The 21,383-nt window shown below is 44.5% G+C and overlaps 1 protein-coding gene across 26 annotated transcripts in view; it reads left to right on the forward strand.

Annotated features, from left to right (window-relative positions):
• Positions 1–21,383, forward strand: part of LOC147033690 (NACHT, LRR and PYD domains-containing protein 12-like) — a 1,146,930-nt gene that overhangs the window by 516,671 nt on the left and 608,876 nt on the right. For 17 of the 26 annotated variants that reach the window (XM_085871777.1, XM_085871800.1, XM_085871784.1 and 14 more), the window contains 2 exons: positions 6,653–6,736; positions 16,882–16,962. The exons of 6 other annotated variants lie outside the window; for them this stretch is intronic. In XM_085871777.1, coding sequence (XP_085727903.1) covers positions 6,653–6,736; positions 16,882–16,962 — 165 coding nt within the window. The remainder of the gene's footprint in view (positions 1–6,652; positions 6,737–16,881; positions 16,963–21,383) is intronic. 3 more of the 26 variants (XM_085871791.1, XM_085871781.1, XM_085871788.1) reach the window with 2 other exon arrangements.

Here is a 21,383-nt window from a genome sequence, read left to right on the forward strand (position 1 = left end):
ACTGCAAGCGGGAACAGCATGAACAGTTAAACCAATGGGATTCACTTCAGTCTCTTCAATGTGGTTTGCAGTATTTATATCCTTTTTACAATCCACATCCACATGACCATTTTCACCACACTTTAAACACGAAACATTCGGGTAGAAACGTTTCACATGACCAAAGGTTCCACATTAAAGCACGTTAACGAGGCAGACATTTGATACTGGTGATCATTGAGATTTACCTTGAACGAAATGTTCAACCCCGTGTCGTCACCACCATCGGGAAGTACCTGTACACCTGTCGATGAAAACTCATTACGTGTTTTATCCTCTTGTGACTGCTCCTTTGGGGGATCATTGACATTCTCGAGCCAAGTGTTCCATCACGACACAGGACAGACAATAATACGTCATTCGGGAAGAATGGTGGAGCATTAGACACAATGATTTTAACTGCAGGAGTATCGATGGGGGAAGCTAACATAAAAACACCTTTATCGGTGGTTAACCCCTCACTCACAACATCGTGAACAGATTTTTCATGAGACACGAACACAACAACTTTCTGATTCATTCGCGACTCTGCGTGAACATGTTCAATCCCGATTATATTCCCGACTGCAAGGAAGACATTCTCAGTGAGGATTCCTTCTGGTGGAACACACACGAACACGTGTTTCTGCATTAAATTATCAAACACCTCATACCGAGGACGTGTATTCACCATAACGGCGATTTAACTTACACCTCTTTGCTCAGATCAGGCAAGAAGGTCAACACTAAGCGAAACAAAATAAATTAATAATGAAACAAAACGTTAATGAAGCCTCATCAACACTGGGTCGGTCACACCCAAGTCGGCTCACTCGAACTCTTTCTCTCTCTCAAGGACAGAGGGTGTAGAAACCACAACGAGAAAAAAACGAAACAAACACAGCAGGATAGAAGGAGGAGAAGGAAAGACTGGATGGGAGCTGGGATGCAGGAAAGAGAAAACCACACTCACCACAGTACAACTCACCACTGGACAGAGCAGCTGCAGCAATCGAACATGACACCACACCCAACCAACGAAAGACCACCAGGTGGGGGGTGGGGGCGAGAGGGGGAGGGAGAGAGAGAAAGACAGAGAGGGAGAGAGAGACAGAGAGGGAGATGTACAGAGAGAGAGAGAGGGAGAGAGAGAGAGAGAGAGAGAGAGAGAGAGAGAGAGAGAGAGAGAGAGAGAGAGAGAGAGAGAGAGAGAGAGAGAGAGAGAGAGACAGACAGAGAAAGACACAGAGCTAGAGACTTGACTTTTATGTCCTGTTATTACAATATTATAAAAGAAAGTAGTTTTTTTAACAATCAAATCAGGATAAAAGGAAATCAGTTATAAACAATGATATTCAAGAAGAAAACATCAACAACAAGAGGTTAAATTACCAAAGTCATCACAAAGTAAATTATTAGAAGTTTAAAGATTGAGCACCAAACGTCCATCAGATATTTCACAAAAGTCATAATTTACACACCACCATGTCTCAAAAAGATCAAGTGATCGAGAAAGAGTACAAGAGTGAAATTCAAGTTTTATCTGGCTTTCACAAAGTCCTCTCAACGTTGCTTCCATAGAAATCGTTGCTTCCATCATCTGTTCCATACAAATAATTCTTTGTCCTTGATTCTCTTGTTTTATTTTATGGGGAGATTAGAAATGCTTGGAGGAGTTACGATGAGAACCTGCAAAATGAAGAGTGCCCTTGGAACAGGGATATTCTGGAGGCAGTCGAGCCGGTGCAGGGCCCACCACCTGAGATAAAAAATGAATGAGTGAAGAAAGCCATCAATGAAATGAAGAATGGTAAAGGGGCGAGCAGCATTGGTATTGGTGCAGAGATGCTGAAGGCATCTGGTGATATTGGAATGAATTTAATTACTAAATTGATAAATGTAATTATAAGGGAGATATCTGTCCCAGATGATTGGTTGAACAGTGTGAAGGTGGATATTTGAAGGGAAGGGTGATGTCTTAGTTCAGAGCAACTATTGGGGTCGGAATTTGCTGGACCATGGAATGAAAGTGGTCGAGAGAGTCATGGATACATTAATAAGAGAGAGTGTTAATGTACATGAAATGGAATTTGGTTTCATGCCATGAAGGGGCACAAGAGACCAGACAGAGTGAAACCAGACAGAGACTTACACAGCGTGTTTAAGAGGGGTTCAAGGGATAGGGCATATAAGGCACCTGAAGTGGACAGCCCTGTCTAACACCTCTTTCAGCACAAAAAAAGGACACAAGTTCATTGTTAATATTGAGTGGAGTAAATATATAAGAATAACATAAATAGTCACATGACAAAATAAAAGATCCAAAACCAAATCGTTTTAAACTTCTGACAAGTGTTCATGAGAAACATCATCAAAACCCTTCTCCTGGTCAAGGAAAACGAGGCGAACACCTTCATGAGAAATGTCACAAACATCAATCAAATCACGGATAACAGAAACGTTGTCATGGATACGATAACCAGGAACACAATAGGTTTTATCCATGTTTATAATGTCCTTTAGTAAGGGGGAAAAGCGTGAAGCAATATCCTTGGAAAAGATCTTATAGTCCGTGCACAGTCACGACACCGGTGTACACTGTGAAATGAGCAAAGGATCACCTTTCTTGGGCAGCAAGGTAAGTACTGCCCACCTGCAACTCAATGGGAGTTCATTCTTTTTGAGATTCTTCTGGAACACCGAGAGCAGTTCGGGGCCAATGAGGACCCAGAAAGATTCAAAAAATTCTGCTGGCAATCTGTCAATGCCAGAGATGATTTTCCTTTGCCAAGGCTCTTTAGCGTGATGTACATTTCCTCAAGAGAGTGGTTTCTCCAGGCTCTGCCTTTGTTCTGGGGTTAAGGTGGAAATACCATCAAACAAATGGGAGACACCATTTAAATCAACCTCAATTGTCTTATACAGGTTAGAGAAAAAAATTATCTTCCCTTTTGATTCCTTCAAGGTGAGTGATGCAGAGGTGTCAGTGTGTTTTTGGATGGTAATTTGAGAGTAAAGAACCTTCGACTCAAAATGTAAGAAAAACCAACCAGGTTGGTGTGTCCAGAAGGTTGAGATGTTTAAAGTACAATGTTGTTAATGCTCCTTGGGTTTGGTTCTCAATCATTGTGTGAAGGAATTCCTTCTTCTCCTTCAGTCTCAGTATTTGTTGGAGTGGGAGGGGGGAGGGGGTAATTTTTCCGTTTTCTTTGGATCTGCAGAATTTCCTTTTTTTAAATGACCTTTGTTCTCCGTTCTTCTTGTGTTTCTAAGAAACAACATTTTTGGGAAATGTTCCTAACTTGTTCCTTGGTATGATCCCATCATAAACCCTGATTTATAAACTGATGTTATTGATTTACTAAAATAGACCAAACATCTTTAAACGTGGTGCGAAAAGAGGGGGTTTCTAAAATGGTGACATTTAGTTTCCAGAATGGATGATGATTCAAAGATAACTGTTTGTGTTAACTCACAGTAATGAAGTGGTGATCTGAAAAACCGGATGGGGAAATTCCTGTGGTGGGGGAGAGATTGATAAAGGGTAAATTTACATCGATCCGTTGAAGCCGAGCTCAGGATACCTGGATATTTGTAACCTGACACCAGGTAAATCGATGGGTCATGGGGTTTTGTTAACACCACAGATCATGGAATGAAAATATCTTATCACATTGGTTGGTAATTTAGCCGGTCTGGGATGGGGTTCCTACCATTCCTATTCAGATTGGTTTGGAGAGTACAATTAAAATGACCCGCCATGATAACACACCTTTGTAAACACATTTCCCTCATATAAGACCCTAACCTGGTGTGGAACCGTTGTCGGTCCGTCCTGTTTTGGAGTATAAAACATTCAATAATGTAAAATTAATGTTATTAGTGGTAAACTTGTGGGACCTGAAGTGTCCTGGGTTTATATTCTGAAAGGAAATATCTGATGGATGGAAAAGGGGGTTCAACAGAAAATCAACCCCAGCAGGACGGGGATTGGAATCTTTGAAAAAACTGATCGTTTTTATCATGGGGTTCCATTCTACACGGGATGCTGGAGTAGTCTGGGTCTCTTGTAAGAAAAGTACATCTTGTTTCCTTTGTCGTGTGAGGTTAACCACTTGAAGTTTACACAGCTGACTAGCTCCACCATTGATATTTAAACTACCAAAGATCATTGTTTGAGTTCATCTCTTGTTTTCACAACGTACTTCTTTAACCTGGTACACTGAGGTTCAGTGAAGTGGTGCTGGCTCGGCCGGTGGATCATGTTCCTCTCCGTGTTGATAAACCCGTGCAGGTCAGGAAAATGATCTATCTTGATATCGATTTGTCTTTTACTGAAAGTGTGGTTCAGGATTTACAAAATTTGTGTTGTTGATACGTTTGATTCGTTTGTTGTGGGGAAATCCTCCATTTCATGAGATTCCCCTTCAGACATGTCGGAACCACAATCCGGGAAACTTTCAATTACTGGTTCGTCAGGATGTGGAGTAACTTGTGGTGTGTTGGTGTCAGCCTGCTCCATATGAATAGGAGAACGAGGGGGAAGAGGAATTGGAGGAACCTCGGGTAGTGTGGGGGGAATGGGGGAATCTGTGAGAGGTTGGATAATTTCAGGTTCTTCTTCAGTTTTATTGATGTGTTCAAACACGTGATGTAAAACAGCTGGCACAAACACTGTTGGGGTTTGAAGGTTATCGTTTGGTAAATTAGGGCATTGTTAAGAAGGGGGGGAGAGGGGAACTGAGGGAATGATTTGTTTTTTTCCTTTTATTTTTTTAATGGAGTCTCGATGGAGTTCGTCCTCGTTCACACGAGAGGGAGACGGAACAGTTTTACTTTTAATGTTTTCCAGAGATGGAGTGTAATTTACCTCCATAGCATTTTGGGGGCACATCTCAGGTACAGGTAGAGAGTCTGCATTCCCATGTGCGAGGGATTCGTACCGGTTGCTCGTCATCGTCTGGTCAGAGAGAAACGATCCCGGTGTTTCTAACTCGATAGTTACCTCCTTCTCTTTACGAGGTGTTGATGAATCTTGAGGAGTTTTCCTCTTCCTCAATGAGGAAACGAGTGTAAAACCGTCACAGATGTTCATATTATCAGGAGGGTTTGAGTTTGATATTGTATCGTCTGTCGCAGTAACCGGGGTCGTGTTCATGACAATGTTGGGAGTTGGAGGTGAAGCAGTGTTTGCGGGAGAGGATGTCTGATACCGATTTGGGACAGAAACGTTTGAAATATCCGAAGTTTCCAGAAGTTAATCATTTTAACGTTTCCGTTGATGAGTAGTCTTGGTAAACGTGGTTATTGATACGAAATTTAAAAACTACGTTTTATACTTTATCAGCGTTCGATCTGGGAAGTACAATGTACACGTCGCGGGAAGGACACGATGTGATTCACCTGTTCGTTCCGAAAGCCCAGAGGTGACATTTTGATCTGGGACACGACAGGACCAAACCGAGACAGGTCCACGAACAGAACCTCACACTTTATAAATGGAGGGACAATTGATCTAAGTATCTTTACATCTGGGGGGTCGAGGGGAAGAAACCAGAATGAAGTGTCCGTTGTCTGTGGACAAACCAGACACTTATAATTGTTGAAATGGAGGGACTGGGTTATAATCCCACAATTATATAATTGTTTATGCAGAGGGACTTTGTTATCATCCTAGAATTATATAATTGTTTATTGAGAGGGACTGGGTTATGATCCCATAATTATGTCATGGTTTATGTGGAGGGACTGGGTTGTAATCCCATAATTATAAAATTGTTTATGGAGAAGGACTGGTTTATAATCCCATAATTATGTCATGGTTTATGTGGAGGGACTGGGTTATAATCCCATAATTATGTCATGGTTTTGAGTCGGACTGGGTTGTCAACCCATCATTATATAATTGTTTATCGAAGGGAATGGGTTATAATCCCATAATTATGTCAGGTTTATGTGGAGGGACTGGGTTGTTATCCCATAATTATGTAATTGTTTATAGAGACGGACTGCATTGTAATCCCATAATTATGTTATGGTTTATGTGGAGGGACTGGGTTATAATCCCATAATTATGTCATGGTTTATGTGGAGGGACTGGGTTGTTCTCCCATAATTATGGAGTTATTTATGGAGAGGGACTGGGTTATAATCCCATAATTATGTCAAGGTTTATGTGGATGGTCTGGGTTATAATCTCATAATTATGTCACGGTTTATGTGGAGGGACTGGGTTATAATCCCATAATTATGTCATGGCTTATGTGGATGGTCTGGGTTATAATCTCATAATTATGTCACGGTTTATGTGGAGGGACTGGTTGTAATCCCATAATTATATAATTGTTTCTGGAGAGTGACTACGTTGTAATCCCATAATTATGTAATTGTTTATGTAGAGGGACTGGTTTATAATCCCATAATTATATAATTGTTTATGGAGAGGGACTGGATTATAATCCCATCATTATATAATTGTTTATGTGGAGGGACTGGGTTATAATCCCATCATTATCTGGTGTTGATATGATTTATAAACATAACTATTGAAATGGTGAAAGTATTCCCAATGTTCTCCATGTTGTTCACAGAATGATAATCTCAGGGTTTTTCTCTTTCCCTCCTTTCCCATCAGTTTGAGTCGGAATCCCATCGGTGATGAGGGACTGGAGGGGTTGATGGAGGGTCTGAAATCACAAACAAAGTTACAAACCCTCAGGTGAGTGGGAAGGGGATTTTGGGGGGGAAATAAAAATATCATGACATCATACTCCCTCATTGTGTCCCTGACGTTCTCCAGGTGAACCGTGACCTCCATTATGAACCTTTGGTTGAACTTTGTACTTCACTTGTGTTCAGAGAGGGGAATGGAAGGGACAGCTGGTTCTGTGTGGGGATCATTGGGGTGAATGAATAAGAATGAGGAACAATGATTGAAACACCACTCGCGTGAATGATAAACGGCTTCACATAAATCATTCTGAACATTCACCGTTTCATTCTCTTGTGGTGAAGGTTCGTAAATGTAAAAAGGAACGAAGAATGTTCTCTGAGATCACGTGATCGATATGTTTGTGGACCTTGGTAAATGAGGGTGAAAGTGAAGATGAAGTTGTAACGGTGAAGAAGAAGAAGAAAACATCAAGTTGGACCTGAACTCTCAACGTGACGTTTGTGGATCAGTTTGGGTCCAAACCCCGAATGATCCATTTACACCATTTAAACACCAACGTTGGATCCGTGGTGTGGAACTCAGGTGATCGTACCACGTGGTGCCGATGGTGCACCTTCCGAGAGGGGGGGAGGGTGGGGGGTTGTTCCGGGGTGTAATGGGAGAGGGGGGCTGTAATGGGGTGTAATAGGAGTATTTTTGGGGGATTGATCTTATTTTAACCAGAGAGTTGGTGCCAAAGCCACCCAATGCTCACCTGTTTATACATTTATCGTTTTTAAAAGACAAGTCTAATAATATTTTTTGTAAAGCATTGCAGTGAAGTCTGATCCAAATAATTTTAAAGCAATATATGTATTTGTATATTGTAATCAGTAAAAATAATGTGGGAGATAAAACATTCGAAAGGAAATAACTTGCACCAAAAACTTTAACATTTTCACGCTCACGCCGGGGGTATCTCAATAGATCTCTGTTCTTCGAACACGCGAACTAAAAACGAGAAAACTTCGAATGAAGAGATCGTTTGGACCGTCATGTCTGTGCCACATCTTTATCGTTTTTTGACAACCTGGACGATCCACCTGCACACAGGTATTACCATGTACATGTAAAACAAACAAAGGTGTGTCACCACGCTGCACAGGTAGAAAACACATCGGACCTTGCGGTGCTACGTGTGGTTGCAGACTGAGTGCCTCAACAACAATAACCACAATATGTTTGATGAAGAAGAATCTGATGAAGATGAAGGTCACGGATATAAATAAACATCATGATGGAGGGGATTCGTGGACAAACTGTGATTTCGTTTCCTTCACAAACACACACAGGGTTATACAAACCAAATAACACTAAACATTACTTATTATATATTATGGGTCATCAAAATCATGATAACAATAATAATAATTACAAATATAATAATAATAATCATTATCACAATAATAGTTGTAGTGTCGGAATTTCTCCACATTTTGTGGCCATGGAATGAAAAACACCTGGTGTTGGCTTGGTGGTTTGGGTGATAGCTTGGTGGTTATGGTGTTGGCTTGGTGGTTTGGGTGTTGGCTTGGTGGTTATGGTGTTGGCCTGGTGGTTTGGGTGTTGGCTTGGTGGTTAGGGTGGTGGCTTGGTGTTTGAGGTGGTGGCTTGTGATTCTCAGGTCCTGAGTCCAAGCCCTTGAACCGTGGAATTAACACCAGGGGGGTTGACTCAGCCTGTCATCCCTCTGAGGTCGATGAAATGAGTTCCAGTGCAGCAGCCAAAAGGCTCCACATGAAGTGAAGGGGAATCAACGTATTTATTTATCTGGTGCTGGTGTGGTGCAGGCATGATGGGCCGAATGGCCTCCTCGTGTGAAAAAATTTCCTTTTTATTCGTTGTAATAAAAAGGCTAAGGGGGTGGAGGGGGGATGAGGGGGGGAAGGGGTTGAAGGGTGGGTAGGGGGTTTAGGGGTGGCGGTTTTCGGGGGTAGGAGGGTATTTTACATTGTAGTTTCCAATGTTTGATTGTTTTTGATATTTCACGAGAGTTTGATGTTATTGTATTCGGTAATAATAGAGGATTGTTCACCTGTATGAACCGTCCATATTGAACACACACGTGGTTAGTTATAAATAATTAAACTGGATCCCGACTGGGAAAATGAAATGTAATTTATAATATTTATTCATATTTGTGATTGTGATGATAATAAATGATCAGATATTTAAATACAGTAGACTTCGTGTAACTCGTCGCTTCGCCTAAGTTGGCAGTCCCGAATTTATCCAACAGTCCCGAATTTATCTCATGTTAAATCCCTTTGAATAAAGGGTCATCCCTCTGTAAGTCGTCATCTCTAAGTCGTCACTTCGTCTAAGTCGTCAGATGTTGTCCATTCCCGCGAAATGGAAACTCAAGTAAATTGCCACGCCTAACTCGTCACACGGAACTGCTGTCTCGTGAGAAGCCCGATTTGATGGAATCGTGATGCTCGCTCATTGGTTTACACTGTACACCGCCAGTGATAGGCTATTTATAACTGTGCTGCGTTCAGCTCAGTCAGTGACCACGTTGATCGCACTGCAGGCAGGACGATGGCGACGAAGCGTAAGCTTACAACTAAAACCTACCAAGAAAAATACGATATCAAGTTTTGTGAGGCAAACCCACTGATGAAGAAAACAGCCAGAGCTGAGAAGTTCGACATCAAACGGCAGACATTGAATGATATCTTGAAGAATAAGGGCAAGATATTTGGACAAGTGGAGAAGATCGCGAGGCCGGTGGTAAGTGTGAAACACGTGAGATGTTTTTTTCAAATGAAACGTGTGAAAGATGACGCCACCTTTGAAGATGTCGATGACGCGCTCATCATCTGGTTTCGGCAAATGTCGGCTCAGCCACATATTCGGTTGGACGGTGAAATGTTGCTGCTGAAGGCACGTAAATTCGCTGCGGACCTCGGGCATGATGATGCCGAGACCTTGCCGATGTACTGGAGAGACAGATTTAAAGTGAGGTGGGGAATCGGCAAGGTCAATTAGTGCGGTGAATCAGGCGGCGTGGATTTGGCAGTGGTGCACGACTGGAAGGATGGCAAATTGTAAGACATCTTGGAAAGGTATCAGCCTCGGGACGTGTACAATGCCGATGAGACTGGGCTTTTCTGGCAGCTGCTGCCAGAAAAGTCTCTGGGGTTCGTTGGTCAATCCCATCATGGTGATAAGCAGGCGAAGATCCGTGTAACGTTGCTGGTTGGAGCGAACATGGATGGCACCGACAAGCTGCCTCTGTACGCAATCGGGAAAAGTAAGAATCCCCGAGCCTTCAAAAGTTTGAAGCACCTGCCTGTGGCCTACTCGGCGAATAAAAATGCGTGGATGACTTCTGCCCTGTTCGAACAATGGTTGGTAAAACTGAACCGTCGTATGTCACTTGAAAAACGCAAAATTGCGTTCGTAGTTGACAACTGCCTCGCTCACCCTGAATTTCAACTGGAGAACATAGAACTTGTATTCCTCCCACCCAATACTACCAGTCACACTCAACCAATGGATAGTGGAGTCATCAGAAACCTGAAACTTCACTACCGCCAGATCCTTGCCACACGTTGCCTAAATGCAGCAGATGAGGGAATCCCATTCAAATGGGATTTGCTGAATGCCCTGACAGCTGCCAAAACCGCATGGGGAAAGGTCTCCAATGCTACCATCGCGAACTGCTTCCGTTCGGTCGGATTCATCAATATGGATCGCAGCGCCCATGAAGTTGATGAGGAGAGCGATGACGACCATGGAAACCAGTTCCGCAACATCTGGGAAAGATTCGCTGAAATCTTTGGTTCAGACGTGATGCCCTCATTGGAAAAATTCATCAACGTGGACGCTGAATTAGGCAGCACCCAACAAATGACTGATGCAGAAATTGTGGATTCTGTGAAGAACGTCTCCGACGATACGGGTGGCGTGGACGATGTGGACATTGTTGATCTCGAGGACTCAGGGGAGACATACATTCCAAACGCGCCTCCAACTATTCGGGAGGCATTCAGCGCCCTGGATGTGATGCGCCGATACTGTCTTTCGGTGGAGGATTGCCCAGACAACATCATGGAATACAATGACCGGTTTGAGTCCTTTCTCATGCACCAGATGCCCAAGTCAGGTCAGGTTTATGTCAGGTCAGGTTCGATCTGTGACCTGCTACAGGTACCATGTAAACCTGTACTAACCTGTTCCATGGTCGGGTTGTCGGCGACTAAACCGTCTCCCCCACCAGGTTTTCTGGTGAGGAGGGTGTTTGGATATGGACACCCAGCAGGATTAAAAACAAAACCTGTCAAAGGGCGGAGGAGCTCCTTGTGAGCCAACGGCCATCCATATCTAGTGCCCAACTGTGTCTGCGGACGTCCTCCTGCAGTTGGGTTACTTCTTATTAGGAGGTTGGTGGCAGGATTTGCACTCCAGCCACCGTAAAACGCTTCATTCCGCAAAACGCAAAAACGCAAAAAAATCTGAAAACCCACTCCGTGGGAGTACCTCCTGTGCAGCTTCCCTTCCCAGGGGCAGCTCACCGGATGATGGGATTGGGGCAAAGCCTTCAGGACCCCCAATCTTTGATAGGAGGGAAACCACGGGGTAACATCCCTGGGTCAGATTGCGGGAGAGTGTGTGTCGGAGTGGTGCTGAGGTGTCGTCCACCAGACGGCGGTCTCCTTAGGTTAACCTGAGGCGGTCCCTTCGGGTGGGTGCCTGGAATGTCCTATCCCTAAGAGAGGATGATCACCTGTCTCTGTTATCATCTGAGCTCAAGCGTTTGGACATCGGGATTGCAGCTCTCTCTGAGGTTCGGAGACCGGATTGCGGCGAGATAATGGTGGGTGGTTACACCTACTATTGGTCTGGTCGCTCTGATGGTTACCATACCCAAGGAGTTGCTGTAGCTGTGTCCAATAAGCTGACCCCAATGATAATTGAGGTAACACCGGTCAACGAGCGTATTATGAGATTAAGGATTCGTCACTCCTTAGGTGTCATTTCCCTGGTCTCTATTTATGCTCCGACTGAGGCGAGTGATCTTACCGTGAAGGACACATTCTACGCCACACTCGAGTCTGTGGTTGATCAGTGCCCCAGACGAGATACACTTCTAGTCTTGGGGGATTTCAATGCATCGACTGGAACTGATAGGGATGGTTATGAGGTGTGTGTTGGTCCCCATGGGTCAGGAACTATGAACCAGAATAGCACTAAGTTCCTTGACTTTGCAAGAAGTCATGGACTTAGGGTGGTCAGTTCATGGTTTCAGCGCCCGCAAGCTCATCGCTGGACTTGGTATTCCAACGCTGGCGGTGTGGCAAAGGAGATTGACCATGTCCTCATTGACGGTCGTTGGAGGATGATCCAGAACTGCAGGGTCTACCGGAGTGCTCAGTTCCTCAATACTGACCACAGGCTTGTTGTAGCAACTCTAAAGCTGCACCTTAAATCCTGGAGAATGGTACCATCCCAGCCTAGGCTGGATGTTGCCAAGCTCAGGGATGAGAGAGTAGCTGAGGAGTTTGCGAACAGGCTGAGTGGACACTTGGGGGGTCTGGGTGCTTTGGGGGGTCCTGAAGAGTTGTGGAGCACCTTCAAGACCACCGTCCTTGATGTTGCCGGTGGATGCCTTGGAGTTCACCGCAGGGCAAGAAGAATTTTGTCTCTCAAGGGACACTGGATACCATTGACCAGAGTCGCAGGGCCAGGCTGAATGGCAGAGCTGAGCTGTTCAGGGAGCTGAGGCGTAAAACTGTACGTGCACTGAGGGTGGACAAGGAGGCCTATGTGCGAGGAATCTGTGAGGGGGTAGAGCATCACCTGTGCACAGGTGATTCTCGTCCCGCTTACAGAGGTCGCGCATTCGTTCATCCAAGCCCATCCCTCGGAGCACTACAGTTCGAGCAGAGAGTGGTCGGCTCTTGACAGAGGAGTCTGAAGTGAAGGCCCGCTGGGCCGGTTACTTTGAGCGGTTGTACCAGGCTGATCCCCCAGCTGTCGAGTTGGACGTCAAGGGTGTTACAATCCCTGTTGCTGACCCTCGAATCAACTGTGGTCCACCATCGCTTGTGGAAACACGGGCTGCGGTGAACCAGTTGAAACGGGCAAAGCTCCAGGGATCTGTGGCATCCATGCCGAACTTCTCAAGGCTGGTGGAAATGCTGCACTCGCGTCGTTGCATGCAGTTTTGTGCTCTGCCTGGAACACAGGCATCATCCCAACTGACTGGAAGAGGGGCCTTGTTGTCCCTCTCTGGAAAGGGAAGGGTGATCCAAGGGCTGCAACAACTACCGAGGGGTGACGCTGCTCTCAGTGCCGGGCAAGGTCTTTGCTCGGATAATTCTTGATAGGGTTCGCCACCATCTGCTTGAGCACCAGCGTCCAGAGCAGTCAGGCTTTACACCAAAGAGGTCAACGATTGACCGTATCCTTGCACTTCGTGTCCTCACCGAACGCAGACGAGAGTTTCGGCAGGGGCTGCTTGCAGCCTATGTTGATCTCTGTAAAGCGTTCGATTCAGTGAATCGGGATGTCCTCTGGAGGATTCTTGGTCTTCGTGGGGTGCCACCAAAACTGATCGATCTGATGTCTGAACTCTACTCTGGTACTGAGAGTGCTGTGAAGTGTGGTGGTACCATCTCTGACTTATTTCCAGTTGTTACTGGAGTTCGTCAGGGGTGTGTACTTGCCCCCACACTTTTCAGCACTTGTATGGACTGGATTTTGGGAGGATGTCGGAGAGATCAAGTTGCGGTGCATCGTTTGGCAATGTCAAGATCTCAGACCTTGATTTTGCAGATGATGCAGTCATCTTTGCGGAGACTTTAGACATCCTCTTGGGGGCCCTCGAGGTGCTGAATGAGGAGTCGGAGCCGTTGGGATTACGGATTTCTTGGGTCAAAACAAAGATCCAGGCTTTCGGTGACATCTTGGATGCTGCTGTCCTGTCTGTGTCTGTTTGTGGTGAGGATGTTGAGGTCGTGGATAGATTCACTTACCTTGGCAGTGATATTCATGTCTCCGCAGGTTGTGAGCCGGAGGTCAATAGACGTCTGGGTCGGGCCTGGGGAGTCATGGATTCACTGGATCATGGGGTGTGGCGCTGCCGGTACCTGTGCGGGAGGACGAAAGTCCGAGTCTTCCAGGTCCTTGGTACTTCCAGTCTTGCTCTATGGGTGCGAGACTTGGACTTTGACCAAGGATCTGAGACGGAGACTTAATTCCTTTGGTACCAGGTGTCTTCGGAGAATCCTTGGCTATCGCTGGTCGGATTTTGTGTCCAACGAGCGGTTGCTGAGAGAGACTCGGATGAGATTTGTTACATGCATAGTCCGTGAGCGTCAGCTGCGGCTGTATGGACATGTGGCTCGTTTTCCTGACGCTGATCCTGCTCACCAGATTCTCTCAGCGAGGGAGTCTCATGAGTGGAGGAGGCCAGTGGGCCGACCACGTGCCTCATGGTTGCAGCAGGTTGACCATCATCTCAAGGAGATGGGGATGGGCCTGGCATCTGCCTGGGGGATGGCCAGACGGAGGCCCCTGGAGTACCGGCGGAAAGTGGACGCAGCGACGCGCTGTTCTGGCACATGCTCCCATACCTGACCTGACCTGATGCCCAAGAGTTTGAGGCAGTCAAACATAACGGATTACTTCGCGAAGGAGTAAAGGATCGATCGAGCTTCGTGTTGAAGTCCGATCATGGTTTTATATTGGCTTGTTTTGTACATTCCGCACTCACTTACACACAGGCATTGAGTGGTAATCATCACCACGATGACTGTGTGTCATGTAATTTGTCACCATAAAATCACCGATGGTATATGAGTTGTCTCACAGTTGTTCATTATCTTTACTTTTGATAAAGTGATTCATGAATTCCATCTGTTCTTGATCACTTTCCAACTCACCAATGAACCCCCACCGATGCCCCGAGGATTGTGTTTCCTTTTGGTACAATATCCAGCTTAGAGAATGTTGCGCCCTCTCACACGTACGTGTCCAGTCCACGCGCGACTTTTTCCTTCACCCCACAGCCATCATAAATGTTCGCATACGCGTAAGTCGTCACACGTCTAAGTCGTCACTTTTTTCTCTGTCCCGATGGTGACGACTCACGAGTAGTCTACTGTATTGTTTCATTATTTCACGGAGTATCATCATTATGTCCATTTGGAAGAAATATCATCGTTTTGTATCATTATCAGTGGAATTATTTAATTTCGGGGTAAATTGAAAAAAGTCTCGAAAAACGTAATTGTTCCCGAACAGGTAGATTACGTCATAGTTTGGTAGTGTCCACCTCCAGAACGTGACACTCGGTCATGTCGACTTCACGGGTCTCCTTCGTGTATTTATGATAATTTAAGGAATTTCCACCAATGTGTGAATGGAATTTATAAAATGGACCCCTGGGTCCCACACCAAGGGATGGGATGGGGAAATGCTGGGGGTACAACCCCCCATGTAAACTATCCCTTCTTGAAGAATAGTTATTGTAACAAAAACGCTGTTTGGACCGAGAACATGTGATGATCGATTGTGACGTAACCAAGGGGAGAAAGTAAACACTGAGGGGTTCCTTGTCATCATTGATCAGCCAATCAGGGCCTTGAAACACCATCTTGGATCAAACAAGGAGATCAACCACTGATTTAGATTCCTGCACAATCCTGTCTCCGTGTGTCTCCCTCTCCCTCCCTCAATGATTGAAAGTGAATTTATCCAGTTTTCCATCTCATTAGCTTCTTCAACAAACATTCAAACTTCACACAAACAAAACAAGTCAGCAGAACGAACCTCGCCACACCATTCCGTCTTCATTTCCCCCACCCCTCCCCATTCTGTCCCCATTTCCCCCACCCTGCCCCATTCCTTCCTCATTTTCCCCCACCCCTCCCTATTCCGTCCCCATTTCACCCCACCCCTCCCTATTCCGTCTTCATTTCCCCCACCCCTCCCTATTCCGTCCACATTTCCCCCACCCCTCCCTATTCCGTCCCCATTTCCCCCCACCCTTCTCCGTTCCATCCCCATTTCCACCCCCCACCCCGTTCCATCCCCATTTCCCCCACCCTCCCCATTCCGTTCCTATTTCCACCCCCTGGTCTGTCCCCATTTCCCCCCTCCTCCCCCTGGTCCATCCCCATTTCCTCCCCCCCTTCCCCTGGTCCATCCCCATTTCCCCCTGTGAGGAGTGCTGTGGTATGGTCACATCCGATCCATAATTAATACAGATATATGAGTTCGATGTAGGGATTCGAACCCACTTTTACAATGCTCTGTAAATGCTTTGGGTTAACTCCCTGTCTTTTTGTGACACGGTGTCCCACAAGTCAATCCACCCGATGCCCTCAAAAGATGCAGGCTGTGTTCTTTCAGTGATAACGACTGAGGAAAGCATTTCTGTAAATGCTGCCAGGCAGTCCATCATGGGCACATGGCTGCACCCGACTGGTCAACCCACATTCCACTTCTGAGAGGGCTGGGCTCTCACTGTGACACCAAAGCCAGGCCTGTCTTTCTCTTTAGATTAATGTGAACTTAAAAGGGATTTCTGTCTGTCCTGCAACCATTCCACAGTGATAAAACTTTTTGTACGTGGGAGAGGGACGACTGTTAGGCCCTGAAAAATGAGCTCTTGTCACACCAACTTGGGTTAAAGTATAACAAGAAATAGATTGGAATTAGAGATAGATTGTAGAAAAGGGAGAGTTTTTGAATGTAAAACTCAGTGTGGTTTTGGGAGCTCTCCACTATTGGTTGAGCTGGCAACACCAACTCCGCTGGCTGGCGTGTGGTCCTTCAATAAAGCTGCATTTTGGTGAATCCTCTTCGACTGACTCTCTTCATGCCGGGCCGGAGAACGGAGTCTTCACACCCCCCTCCCTCCCTTCCTCCCCCGTTAATATAATTCGAACCTGTTCATTGAGATGTTTTATTTATTTATTTATCTTTTCTCCAAAGTTGTTTCCACGATCCAGGGGACGATGTCTCACGGAAAGGAGGTTTGTACTGTGATCGGTCACGTGACCTTCAACCTGTTCATTTTCAGGTTATTTAATTATCTCTTAATCTGTAACAAAGATCCTTCGAATAGAACTCGTTTATCCAGAACTTTCTGCTGATGTTTCTTTGTTTCACTCCTTCGAGTTTTTATCTCTTCACAGGTTATATCGATGTGACCTGAGCACCAAGTCTGGGCCCATCCTGAGGGACCTGAAGAACATCAACAACTTGGAGGATCTTGAGTGAGTCCTGAACTGTTATTGAGGTTTTTGTTCTTCTTCTTATTCTGTTTCCCTGAACACGGATTAGTGAATTCCCATCACAGGTTTATAAATAAACTCCATGTTTAATTTCCTGTAAACTCACCTTTTCCTCGTGCTCTGTTCGCGCGTTTTTGGAGTAGTGCGGCCTGTCATTTACACCACTCTTAAATTTACCTTCACGAGTGTTTGTAATTACACGATTCGAGTGTGTGAGTGATGCTGTGATTTAATTTACACTCTGAACACCATGAACACGTGATCGTTATAAGAGATGATGTGGGATACAGAGATTTCCTCCCTCCCGCTCGTTTTCCCGCCTTCCTGTCCCTCAGTTCCTGAAACCCTCCATCTTCGGTTCGTCCGTTTGGTCACGTGTTCACCATTTTGTGTGTGAATTGTTCCTCTGTAATAAGTGAACCCTTTGTGATCATCACTGGAAAGGGTCCGTGGTGTAGTGAGGTTGGTCGTGTGAACACAAGACAGAGGAAGGTCATCAGTGTTGAAGTAAAAATGGATGTTTTCGGACGGGATGAAAGAGATGATCGTACAGCTGATAGGAAGGTGAAGTTAAGACGTTTAATGCAAGTTGTGGTTGGTTTTGGAACTTCCGGAAGAGCTACAACTACCACAACATCAGAATGACCGGAGAGGATGCTGCTGCCCACACCGAGACCGCCGAGAAGGTTCCATGATGGAAGAAGGTGGATATTCTCCAAAACAAATGTTCAACATTGATGAGACGGGTCTGTTTTGGAAGAGGACGTCACGTGGTAGGTACAATTCTCGTGATGAGAACATCACACCTGGGGGGGTTAAAGGAGAGAAAGATCGCTTCACGCTGATGTTGGGAGGAGACGGTGAAGGTGATTGTACATTGAAACCGTTCATGGTTTACCATTCAGAAAATCCCAGGGATATGAAGGGATATGTTAAAAATGTCTGCCTGTCCATCGGTATTCAAATCCCAAGGGCTGGATAACAGGTATTCCGTGTGTCACAGGATTAAGTGGAGCTCGACCAAATCACGACAGGGACGGGAAATGGCGGGCCAGGAACTACTTTATTCCACTTTACATATCAATACGCAAGGCTGTAAATCCACCACAACAAGTAAAATGTTTTGTGAATATTTTATCTCCGATCTTGTTACCGAGTTGAAGGAATATTGTGAGAAGGAGAATTTGAGTTTTATAATTCTCATCCTCCTCGATAATGCCCCAACTCATCCAACATCCATCCAGGACCAAACATGGAGATTGTGTTACTTCCACGGACAACATCTCAAATTGAACCCATGGACCAGGGAGTGATTGATACATTCAAGGTGTGTTATCTCCCAATAACATTTATAAACCTGGTGAAATCAACTGATAATTATCATTGTCTTATTATTGACAGTAAATTATTGACAATAATCAACTGATGAACAACATTGATAATAATCAGATGATTGTAAAGGAATTCTGGAAGGTCTTTACCATAATAGATGTTCTTTGTGATGTTGAGGAGTCTTTGAGGGAAATCACCCGTTCCTCCATGAATGGAGTATGGGGGAAAGTTTTCCCTCAATGTGTTCACGGCTTCAAGGGTTTCAACGTGAATAATGATTTGTCCAAAGCACGATTTAACATCGTCAAAATGGCCAACACTGTCAGATTTGATGAGGTGCATGAGGGTGATGTACAGCAGGTGCTGGACTCGTACCTGGAGGAGCTCTCAACATCACTATCTTCGTCAAGGTCATGTGACACAGATGATCCCCCTCCTCTATAACTCCTCTACCTCCTTCCCCTCAACAATTCCACAAACAACAACACATCAGCAGCAGCAGGGTACATAGTGTTAAATCCCCTTTATTTAATTTTTCTATTTTTAGTTATTTATTAAATACAATAGCACACGGTAGTGTTTGCACAATGTTCCATTGTTTTTATCTTAAACATTACAATTTAAATATAATAATCCACTGTCATCGTAAATATAGAACAATAACAATGAGGACTGATGCAGCACTACCCCGAACCTTCACCTGCGACATGATTCATTTGGGGGAAATTATCTTCCCTCTCTTCACGACTATCTTCAATAACACAACGATGGTGTAAATTAAGAGGTTCCTGTAATTAGTTCAACATTTCATGGAAACAAATCAAACGCTTCCTGTGTTCATATAATTATTTATGGAGAGGGATGTGGTGAGGGTGATGTTGGAAGATCGAGGTGTGTTAACCACCGTGGGAAAACAATTTAACCACCGTGGGAAGACAATTTAATCAACATGAGAAAACAATTTAACCACCGTGGGAAAACAATTTAATCAACATGGGAAAACAATTTAACCAACATGAGAAAACAATTTAACCACCGTGGGAAAACAATTTTACCACCATGGGAAAACGATTTAACCACCGTGGGGGGAAAAAAAACCGTCTGAAGTAAGTAGAATGTGTCGTTTTGATTATTCACCTATCCTCCAGAGTAAAAGAGGGGTGAATGTCCAAAACGTCAGTTTGTCTTTTCTTCTCCCCTGTGGTGAACAAAACTCGATCAACGTTCTGTTCATTCCATCTATTTTGATTATGACGTCATTTTGATAAATAAATCAAATCTATTCATTAATTTCCTTCATTCACACTTTTATTTTATTACTATCAGAGCCGACTCGTCGCTTCGCTGACCGACCAATTAGTCATCGTATTTGCCGTGATGGACCAATTAGTCATCGTATTTGCCGTGATGGACCAATTAGTCATCGTATTTGCGGTGATTGTCCAATTAGTCATCGTGTTTGCCGTGTCGGACCAATTAGTCATCGTGTTTGCCATGACGGACCAATTAGTCATCGTATTTGCCGTGATTGTCCAATTAGTCATTGTATTTGCCATGACGGTCCAATTCGTCATCGTTTTTGCCGTGATGGACCAATTAATCATCGAATTTGCCATAACAGACCAATTAGTCATCGTCTTTGCCCTTACGGTCCAATTAGTCATCGTATTTGTCGTGATGGACCAATTTGTCATCGTATTTTCCGTGATTGACCAATTAGTCATCGTATTTGCCATGAAGGACCAATTAGTCATCGTATTTGCCATGAAGGACCAATTAGTCATCGTATTTGCCGTGATGGACCAATTTGTCATCGTATTTTCTGTGATTGACCAATTAGTCATTGTATTTGCCGTGTCAGACCAAGTAGTCATTGTAATTGCCGTGATGGACCAATTTTTCATCGTATTTGCCGTGATGGACCAATTAGTCATCGTATTTGCCGTGATGGACCAATTAGTCATCGTATTTGCGGTGATTGTCCAATTAGTCATCGTGTTTGCCGTGTCGGACCAATTAGTCATCGTGTTTGCCATGACGGACCAATTAGTCATCGTATTTGCCGTGATTGTCCAATTAGTCATTGTATTTGCCATGACGGTCCAATTCGTCATCGTTTTTGCCGTGATGGACCAATTAATCATCGTATTTGCCAAAAACTTTGGGTGAGAAGGAGAAGGAAAGGAAGACAAATTTACCCATGCATCGAGTGCTTTTTCCCGTTACCACTCACCCCCCCCCCCTCGCCGTCCTCACGTCCTCACTCGATGAAGGAAAGAATAACACAGGAGGAGCAGTTTAATCACAAAAGGAATGAAATACGAATAATATCGATACGAACCGAACAAACAAGGGTGTGGGGGTGAGAACGATGCGAAAGGGGGTAAACCAAAGATGCGAAAGTGGGGAACAACCAACAGCAAAGGAAGCTCCCAGCTCAACAAAACCACACAGCCGCCATGACGACACACCCAGCTCACAGACTGCCAGTTTGGGGCGAGACAGAGAGAGACAGAGAAAGAGAGAGACAGACTTTTGACTTAAGTCCTTTTATTAACACAAAATATAAAAAAAAAAATAATTACATCAACCATTGGTGCATAAAAGCAATGAAACAAAGGAAGCGACAGAAAATTACAGAATGACAATTTAACAAATAGGAATTAAAGGAGGAGAAGGAGGAAGAAAGAATAAAATAAATAAAGAAAGAAGAGAACATTAACTTTGTACATTAACCCACAGCACACTACAAAAGTAGTACGAGTTGCTTCTGACGAACCTCACAAATTCCTTCCTGCCATCAAGTATTCGTGAACTCATCGAGATTTTTACTATGTTTGGAGAAAGACAATTCAAGTTTTATTCTCGCTGACACGAGAGCAGTAAAGATAAACATGATGTCACATTGCCCGATGGGTTTTCCATTTAATTTTTCTCTCCTTGTGAGATATATTGCCAGTTTGCCAGTTTCCCAGTTTGCCAGTTGCTATAAGAAATCTAAAAGGTATATTTTCCTGATTAGGTTTGGCATGAAAACCAAAAATAAAGTATAGTAAAGAAAACACAACATT

Source organism: Eptatretus burgeri, chromosome 2 (genome assembly GCF_056783735.1).
Source record: "Eptatretus burgeri isolate ZD-2024b chromosome 2, Ebu_testis_v1, whole genome shotgun sequence".
In the NCBI taxonomy this organism is placed as follows: domain Eukaryota; kingdom Metazoa; phylum Chordata; class Myxini; order Myxiniformes; family Myxinidae; genus Eptatretus; species Eptatretus burgeri.